The 10,089-nt window shown below is 38.6% G+C and overlaps 1 protein-coding gene across 7 annotated transcripts in view; it reads right to left on the bottom strand.

Moving 5' to 3' along the window:
• Positions 1 to 9,604, bottom strand: part of DHRS7B (dehydrogenase/reductase 7B) — a 56,522-nt gene extending 46,918 nt beyond the window's left edge. The window contains exons 1-2 of one of the 7 annotated variants that reach the window (XM_011378124.2): positions 9,525 to 9,604; positions 7,877 to 7,964 (exon numbers count right to left, since the gene is read on the bottom strand). In XM_011378124.2, the coding sequence (XP_011376426.1) occupies positions 7,877 to 7,881 (5 nt within the window). In that variant the 5' untranslated portion in view covers positions 7,882 to 7,964; positions 9,525 to 9,604. Of the gene's footprint in view, positions 1 to 7,876; positions 7,965 to 9,374; positions 9,438 to 9,524 lie in introns of those variants that run through there. The other 6 variants (XM_011378125.2, XM_023522110.1, XM_011378130.2 and 3 more) reach the window with 6 other exon arrangements.
• Positions 9,605 to 10,089: the final 485 nt, after the last annotated feature.

Genomic DNA, 10,089 nt, shown 5'->3' with positions numbered 1-10,089 from the left:
GAGGAAGGGGCCCTGAGCCAATTAATGTTGTTGGCCTGTAGAAGCTGGAAAAGGCAAGGTAACAGATTTGCCTCTAGAGCCTCCAGAAGGAATACAGATACCTTGACTTTAAGACTTCCGACCTCCAGAATTGTAAGATTATAAATTTGTGGGATTTTAAGCTATTATATTTGTGGTAAGTTATTACAGCAGCAATAAGAAATACAATTTTTTTAAAACAAATTTGGAGCTTTTTGGACATTATTTATTTAAATATTTTTTCTGCCTCAGTCTCTCTCTGCTCTTCTAGGACTCCCAAATGTTAGTACACTTGATATAGTCCCACAGATTTCTGAGGCTTTGTTGTCTTCAACCTTTGTTCTCTCTGTTCTTCATATTGGTTCATTTCTATTGATCTTTTTCAAGTTTACTAATCCTTTCTTCTGCTACCTCAAACCTGCTAAGTCTCTCTAAAGGATTTTTCACTTCAGTAATTGTACTTTCAGCTCCAGTTTCCACTTGATTCTCTCTTATATGCTGCTCTATCTCTTTATTGATGTTATTTATAGAATCGATGTCACCATACTTTCCTTTAATTCTTTAACTATGGTTTCCTTTAGTTCTTCGAACTCTTATAACGGCTGTTTAGAAATCTTTGTCAGATTTCTAACGGCTGTTTAGAAATCTGGTAAGTCTAACATATGGGCCAACTTAGAGACAGCTTCTATTGACTGCTTTTCCCCCACGGAGAACGAGTCACACTTTCCTATTTCTTCATGTTTTATATATTTTTGTTGTTGTTGTTGAAAACTGGCCATTTTAGATACTACATTGTAGCAACTCCAGGTTTTGATTTTCCCTTCTTCAGACTGGTATAGTTGCTCGGTTCTTAAAGTTATTTAATAACTTGCCAGTAGTAAATCTATGGATTTTGTCTTACCCACAGTTTGTGGCCACTGATGTATTGGCTCAGTTCCTCTTTTCCTTATTTTTATTTTTATGCTTGGATTCCTACTAGAGATAGACTCCATATCTGCATTTCTTAGAGATCAACCAATTATGCATCTGAGTTTGTGCCCAAACACCTCAAATAAGTACAGCTTCCACTTTTTGCAGATGAATCTGTGTGGCGTAGGAAGCACAGAGTTCAGGCAATTTTCCAGTCTTCGCCAGCTTTTATGTTCCATCAGACCCTCAAATCTCCTCTGTATGTGCACTTAGTCATCCAAGGATGTGTGGGAGTTTAGCAGTGTGTGGCTGTGTCATTTACAGGATATCTGTTAAATTTCTAGTTAGTCCACTGGTCCATTGCTTGCCCAACTAGGGCCACAATCTCAGACTAGCAAAGCTGCCAGCTTTCACCACTAGTTTGCCACCAAAATTGCTACTCTTAGTGACAAAGCTGTTGGGCATGGTTTTTGTTTTGTTTTGTTTTCTCTGTTCCAAATAGTTGGCTCTCTCTAACATTGAGACTGCCTGTGTTCATAGCCTGCCCTTCCTTGATCTACTGCACTCGGATGAGTGGAGGTTATAGGATGGGAGTAGCCCCAGAGAAGCACACTACAGAGTCTCAAATGGTCTTCCCTAATGTTCAGTGTTTTTTCATGAATAAATGCTTCTCAATTTGTTCTATGTCATTGGTCAATTTCAAAACCTCTGGTATGGTTTTTTGACAATTTTGTCCTATTTTATAGTTGTTCTTAAGATTTGCCAACCTCCTCGATCTGCCATACCAGAAGTCTTTTTCCCTGTCCCAAAGGCTTTTTAATAAAATTGTTTCTACTGCTAGAAATTTAAAACTCTGACAATAACACAAACTTAATCAGTTAGAAATATGCCTCTCAAATATTCCTATCTGAATGTCTTAATTATCAAATACCACATATTATTTAGGGACTTTCAAGAGATGCCTTGTAAGATTTTATCCATGCCAAGTTAAATTAAAATGTGGAGAGGAAAAAATCAATTATTCTTAATTTCTACTTGGGAGAGAGGGGAGATACTAATCACTGCAAAACTTTCTTCCTGTTTTAAGAATTCACATTTCTTCTCTTTATCCGCTACCCTTGGTCTGGTGTCAGTTGCTACAATTGTCTAACTACACTTTCCTTCTAAAACCATACAGAAGCAAATTTTGTTTCTTACAATTCAGTGATTTTTTTTCCCCACTATGTAATATCTCTTTAAATTTAAGTGTCTTGCTTTTTGACTAAGATGAAGTTGCCAGCTACCATTTTTCTATTGAGATATAAAACAGAGGTATGAATGATAATTTCAACTGTTTATTGATATAGCAAACTGTCTTTGGAACCAGGCAGACCTTGGTTTGAATACCAATAATCATATTAACTAGGTGAATGTCTTTGGACAGTTACTTAATATTTCAAACAGGTTCTTCATCTGCAAAATATGTCTAATATCTGCCTTACACAATTGCAGGAAGGATTAGATGAGCATATGTATATGCTGAGAAGCCTTGTACATGGTCCAGATAAATGACAGCAATTACCACTACAATTGCTGGGTTATCTATCTAGAAAGAGGGTAGGTAATGTCAGAAAGAGTAAAAAGAAGAAAATGAATAAATCAGTCTTCTTTCTTGCTGTACTTAGCTCTAATGGATGGCCAAATTAACGAGTTTAAATTTCCTTATGTCTCCTTATCCACCAATGAACAAGGAAGTGACCTCTTTTTTATTCCCCTTTTCATTAATTGAGGTGCTTCTGCGTAGTACAATATTCTACTACAAGATAGAGGAGAAAGCCCAGATTTGTCAAATGCCTCCTGCTAGAGCTCCTAGAATACTTTGTTGCACTTGATCCATCTACATGTGCTCTGTCTCTGGTGGCCTAAGAAGAGCCACTTGATTCATTTCCATGTTTCCATGTTTGTGATGGGCACAAAGTGGATGTTCATTAAATGCTGTTGAATGAATTATGAACAAATGCCTATCTCCCAGTTTTCAGGAACTGGGACTTCAGGGCCCCCATTGCTATTCCAAAGAGTCAGCAGCCAGCAAAACCTACAACTCTTTTGTGCAAGCTGCTGGATTGAGCCCTTGGGAGGTGTACACACAGGTATGTAAAACCACTATTTGACTGTCATAATTTGTACATCTCCAGGTTAAGATAAGAGAAAAAGCTCACACACTGTAAAGGCCTGGCAACTGATAGGAAAAGAGGAAATGTGCTTTATATATATTACAGAATGCTATGAGATCTCATGTGACAATCCTTCGTTCCTCTAAATGCAGTAGAAAGTACTATATATGCCAACTCTTCAAACCAGAAGTAAATTTTTATTTCTAATATAATTAATGTTTTGCCTATTTCATTACTTTCTAACATATATGACAATTAATTGATTGAAATGATAGTATGACAAATTCTAAAGCATACTAAAAAAAAGTAATTTTTAGCCTGTTACCATATATAGCTATTGTGGAAAGAAAAATATTAATAACAATTACTACCTTTTTTAGCATTTGCAATGTGCCAAGACATTGCCTACGTCATAGCTATGATCTCATTTTACCTTCACTGCAATCTCGTGAGGTAGGTATGATAGTTATTTCCATTTGCTAAATGAGAAAAGCATCTGAAGTCACATAGCTAGCGAATGGCAAAATAGAGATTTGAACCACATATTCCGACTCTAAAGCCCACATTCTTAACTCTTAAATGCATCAAATCGGGGGTCGTGTAAAAAAAATAATAATAATCCTTAGTTGGAGCCTTAAACAGGAAGGATTCTAATATTGTCTAGGAGATGAAGAGATCCCTAAACTCAGTTCTAATCACCCAAACAGAAAGAACTAAATGTAAAAAAGCTAACAGCTTAACAGGAACTCAGTACAATTTCCTTGACTTAGTAGCTAATATTTTAAGCCTGTCTGGATTTTAATACCATACTCACAGAGAATTTTGAAATAATAGTTTACTAATTTCCAATGTAACGACAGCTAAGTACTACTCACATAAACCTGAAAAAATTTACATTTCCCTTAAAAACTTAAGAGTTCCTACCACAAACATGTCCTTACTTAATTAAATAAGAGCTAACAACAGCAAGGAAGCTCAAACTATTGGTAAGCAATGTTCAACTAATTTAGTTGCCATCAACAAGACCTCTCCCTCCACTAAGCAGTTTAGTGTCCAAGTCTCAGGTGACCATGAACTTAAGAAGATGGGAAAGAGAGCTCAGAACCCAAAGGAATTTGTTGAACTTCTTATCTTGGTGGGTGACAAAAAGCTTCCAAGCTAAATTTACATGCCATTCAATCTCAATTCTCATCCCCATGCTTATGGCATTCCAAAACAAGTTAATGGAGAGTTCGTTTCTCCATTAAATCACAAAATTACCAAGCAAAGAAAGTTCTCTTGTGTATAAATGGGAAGGTGTGAGAAATGACATCATTGACAATCATTCAGGAGAACAAGACAAGTCCTGGAAGGGTTAACTACCAGAGATGAGAGTTTTGGCTGGAAACCAGCAGGATCTGAAACTACTGGTAACATTTTTCTTTAAATCAATGCACAAAAAAATTATGGGGTAGATCTGACCACTTGAGGGCTTCCTAGCCATACATGATTATGTGGAACTCACTTAAAAATCATCTCCAGGATAATCCCTATGCTGGGCATGCTACAGTCCGACACTTTACCGCACTATACGTAAATTTTAAAACTTGAATTTTCCCTATTACCAAAGAGAAAAAGAGATTTTTTTTTTCTCCCTGTCTTAGAGCATTTCTTTGAAAAACCTAGTATTTGTAATTCCTTCTTCTGTCCCTTTGGTATGTAAGCAAATCTTTTTAAATGCTAAATAAACTAGCTCTAGCTATTGGTAAAATCCAGTAATTTTTTTCTGAAGGGCCTAGGAGCTATCTCTTTTCAACTTAAATATCAAGAAAGCACCCCAACTCCCTGTCACCCTGGGAGGTTAGCCTAACACCATGACTACTTGCTCATGTGGATTAGAGATATTCTATTTTTCCTTTAGATAAAGGCAATTAACTAGCACAGATGGTCACCCCAATTACCAGGTGAATTTAAGGTACATTATGAAAACATATATAGCAGATGGTGCTGTCAAGTCTTCTTACAAGAGGACAAATTACCATTAATCTTGAAACTAAGTATGTAACAGGTTACTTTTTGTTTTTGTAATCTCATTAGCAGATTACCTATGATGCATCCCAGTCTGGGTTAATGTTTATTCAATAATAGAACTATTTTCTTTTTTTCCTACATTTGTAGAGACGATTTTCTAGGTTGGCAGAAGATTTTATTAATATTTTCCCCCACATAAGTGTGGAGAACTTTCTACACTTTCTACTGGGCCACTCCACTGTTACCTTTTTGCCTTGATGGCTCCCTCAATAACAGGGAAAATATTACTCCCTGACAAGAGCTTTATAGAGACTTAGCCAATGCTTGTTGTCTGAGTGTTAGATCCTTCTATATCATTGCCTTTGTGACACCTCTAATTGTATTACTTCGGAGACATTTTATTCAAAACCGAACTCACATTCTTCCTCTAGGGCTTCTTATCTCAGATGCACAAGCCAGAAAACCAAGAATTAGCCCAGACACCTCCCTCTCACTTCTCACCCCAGAGTGAACCTATTAATTACTAAGCCCCATTGATTCTACCTCCTAAATATCCTTCAAATTAATCAACTTCTGCCTTCACTGAGGAGCCAGAGTGAATTTTTATAAACACAGATCTGCTGGTGCTACTCCCCTGACTGAAACTCAGTGGTTTCCTACCATTTTTAGGATAAGCCCCAAATCCTTGGCATGACCTATGAGGTCTGCATGGTCTGACTCCCGCCTACCTCTCCCACTTCACCTCCCTGACTTTCACCCTCCCTCTGTGTCCTCCAGCCCCAACTGGGAGCTTAAGCTCCGTAAGGACAGAGCCCATGCCTATTTGCTGACACTAGATTCCTAGAACAGTGCTTAGCACATAATAGATGCTAAATAAATTTATTTTGAAGAATAATATTGATAAAACAATTATAGTCTCTTAAGTGGAAGGCAAATAAATTATTAACTAAATGATGCATGGTAGAAAGAGTGTCTTTATACATGTTTGTATCCTAGATGGTTAACAGAGAGTTGGACCATAATGAGACTACAGAATATTTGTTAAATCATTTTGCACACCAGAGACAAATATGATGAAAAACAATATTGGTACAACATGTCTATTATCTTTGCAGTCAAATTACCAATTCTGATTAAGTCTCAATCCCCTATTCTCGTCCTGTGGGCAACTAGAGGTCTAACCACGTGTTTGAAGAAAGAGGTTGGACTCCAAACAGAGCTGGAAAACTGATATGGTTTGTGGAGTTGATTATATGTTCCAAGAAGCAAATAAACCAAGACTGGGGAACAGTATTGCCCTGAGGATAAGATCCTTACCTATATTTTGAATCTGACTTTGTGACATTCTCCACCCTTGGGCTACACAGGTCTTTCTTTCAGTAATGCTAGATACAAGCTCCTCCTATTCCTGAGGTTTCATGCTTGTCCTTCCATCTCCCTTGTAGCTCTTCACCCTTCTCTTTGCCCAATTTAACTCCATCTTAGTCCTTAAGGTCTCAGTTAAATATTTTTCCCTCAGGAAAGCCTTTCCTGTCTCTACTCACTCCCTCCCTGTGCCAAATGATTCTCACAGCACCCTCTACTATTGTCCATAGCAGGTACCACAAAAGTAATTAATATTTAGTTTGTGATTCTCTATTTACTGTCTATCTTCTTTGCTGTACTTATAAGCAACTTGAGGCCAGGGGCTGTTTATATTTTAGCCATCAATGTATCCCCAACACCTAGCACACTGTTAGTACACAGTAGGTGTTCAATAAATATCTGCTAAATGAAGGAATGAATGAAATACATAGATAAGTAGCTTTTCGAGTGACATGGAATTGGCTTTGCCCTTACTAGCTCTGTGCCTTTAGATAAATTTCTTATCCTCTCTGAGCTCATTTTTTCTATAAATGAAAATGATTGTTTCTATTTTACAAAATTATTGTGAGTATTGAATAAGCCAATAAAATGCTTACCATAACACTCAATGAATATTAACTGTTATTATTCTTAAAGAATAGATACAAAGAAGAGTGTATATGGTAAGGAAGGCACATCTCATGCTCTTGATTAAGACATAAACAGAGCTCCTTTTATGCAAACAGTTACTGAATAAAACAAATATTTTAAGTATACTATAGGAATACATCATCTAAAGAACCCTGAAACAGATCTGTTTATAAAGCCAAGAATCTTTTTGAATGTGAAGTGATCATGTATTTATATGCCTTGCAAACTCCTGTTTTCTTTAAAGCAAAGCACATCAGGAATCTATTACTTCAGGGTAGCAGGGTTCCAGACGGCTTCAAAACTTACAGGATCTCAATTCACCTGTGCTGACCTTAGCCCAGGATATGCAGATAAACAACAGGCTTTTGCCTTTAAGACACCTGCCCTTCCCTCCCAGTAGGAAACTCCATGCCTTAATGAGAAAAAAAAAATCCCTTCAGTCGAGTGTTTTCTATCATCCCAGGGTAACCTCCTTCCCACTTCCTGGTACATTCTACATGCCCCAATACACCCCCTTTAACTTTCTGTCCTCTAAGACTTTTCAACTTTGGACATATTGTCAAATTTCTCCAAGCCTCAATGTCTTTAGCTATAAAAATGAAATTAAAACAGTACTTCCTTATTGGCTACATGCCAAATGTAAGCATATGGCAATTATTGTTCTAGTGTTTCTACCAGATCCCTAATCAATCTACAACCCAGAAAAAAGAGTACAACAAAGACCCTAACAACAACACAAATGTTTTTTTTCAGAGTCTGTGTTTTCTACAATAAAAGAAATCACCACTTACTTCATTAGCCAAGGTATTGGAATAAAATATATGATCCCAAAGAAGTTCCAAATGTTGCAAAGCAATAAATCATGTGTTCCTCTCTTTCCTAAAAAAGATTAATTTAGCAAAACACATTTTTATAATGCCTCCTTTAAAGCAAGCCCTGTTAGGACTACGTAAGCGTCAATCAACTATTAATCTGTAAACCCCACCACATTGCTTTTGGGAATCCCAGCAAGAAGCACTCAGTCTTACTAGTCACTCCTGACCAAGGCCCAGTGACAACCCTACCCTTTCTTCCATCGTCATTCCCTCCCATTATAAGCTTTAAGAGAAATAAAAAGCATAATTACCTTAGGGAAAAGTAGGGGGACCTCTGTATGTTAAGCTATATTATGGAAGATTACCTTTTAAATATAACTTCTTTAACAAGAACCTCTACAAAGTCAGCTTCCTGTACTAGAATAAGTAGGTTTTACACAGACACCTAGTTCTAAAAGCCTGTTTTCCCCTCTTATTTGCTAGGGGGTAATCTCAGCTTCCATAACTCTGCTGAAAATGTATGGTGATACCACCCACTTTACTCAGTTGTAGTGAGGAGTACAAGAGATATCTAAAACAGACATTCTGGTGGGTACTCAAAGAAGTTAGTACCTCCCTGCCCCTCTGAAGAATTAGATCATTTTTGCTAATTCTCTGTATCATCAAGCTAAGAATCCCTTTTCCATCTGCCAATTTTCTAGAAACTGACTTCCTCTTTATTTCCCCCCAATACAAGTTTGGAAGATGTGAAAAGCACTTTCTGGCAATTCCACTAAGAGAAGCAAGTATTATGTTAATTTAAACATATGTGTATTCGAAGCCTAGAAGTTACTTCAAAAGTAACTTCTCAAAAACGAAAATCCCTACAGATACCATTTAACTACTACGTTCCAGACACTAGCTGACTACTTTCCATGTACAATATCATTTACATTTCACAACAACTTTATGAGTGGGCGTACTGTTTCCAAAGTTACAGTTGCGGACACAGGAGGTAAGATTTAAGACATTTGTCCAAAGTTGCACAGCAGGAAAGCGACAGAGCAAGGATCGAAGGAATAAAGCATTTAAAATAGCCATTTCTGTGGGTGCTCAAGAGTCAGCACTCTCCCCTGCCTTCTGAAAAACGTCAATCTCTCTTGCTAATCCTAACACCGAGCTAAACAGCAACCAGCCTCCAGTGCTTGAGCCTTGGTGATGCCACCCGCACACACTTTGGGACTGCCGTCCTTTGGTACAGAATGAACAGGGTGGAGCTGGGAGCACACTTTTCGCCCTCTTCGAGACGTGGGCGGGTCCGTCACCTCACTACACGCGTTTCCAGCAGCGCAAATCCAGACTCTGAGAGCTCAACGAAGGTGCAGGATGCCCACAGCGAGAAAACGCCTGACTAGATTCTAGTGTAAGGGCCCGGGCCGAGTCTCCCTTTAGGGCCACAGGCAGCCGGAAGCCGGCCCAGGGACGCTGCGCGCACCTCAAAGTCCGCGGCCTCCGCTCCGCCTCTACACCCTCTTCTCTCCCCGCGCCAGGAATGCACTGGACTCGGGATACGCCCACATGCCTCAAGCTCTGGGCGGAACCCCACACCCCTAGCCACCGAGATTCCTCCCTCCCTAGCCCCTACCTGGTGGCCGCAGAGACCATGGTCAATCAACTTCACCCTCCCGCCTCGGAAATGATGTGAACGCCCTTCGCCCGGCTCCGTCCAATCCCAGCCTTTAGCCTGCGCATGCGTGTCGGATCTGCTGCCCTCAAAGCGCCTGTAGGATACGCAAGGCTCCGAGATCTGAAGCGTCTTTCTTCCATCTTCCGGAAGGAAACTGGAGAAGTCATGGTTTGTTTTGGGTTCTGTGCACTTGTTGGAGTGGGAATAGGGAACAAAGTTGGAGAATGTGTGGTTGCGGTTATCACGACTTATTAGCAGGCCATACTAATTAAAATAGCATATTAGCGCAAAGATAAATAAAAGTATCAAATGGTGTCAAAAAATGGAGTAAATGTGAAGATCCGATTAGATTTAAGTGATTAATGAATGGGGCAGCATCTTACCTAGCTCGGAAAGGAGCTCCAGGGGAGAGGGGGAAAAAGTAAAAAAAATAAAATGTTAAAAATTAAAATAATTAATTAATTTTAAAAAAAGAAAAGAAAGGACCCCCCAAAGGGCTACAGAAAAGGAAAAGTTTTTAAAA

This window comes from Pteropus vampyrus, unplaced genomic scaffold, assembly GCF_000151845.1.
Source record: "Pteropus vampyrus isolate Shadow unplaced genomic scaffold, Pvam_2.0 Scaffold331, whole genome shotgun sequence".
Lineage (NCBI taxonomy): Eukaryota > Metazoa > Chordata > Mammalia > Chiroptera > Pteropodidae > Pteropus > Pteropus vampyrus.
Note: the sequence above shows the minus strand (reverse complement) of the source record. Positions and strands in the feature narration are given on the sequence as shown.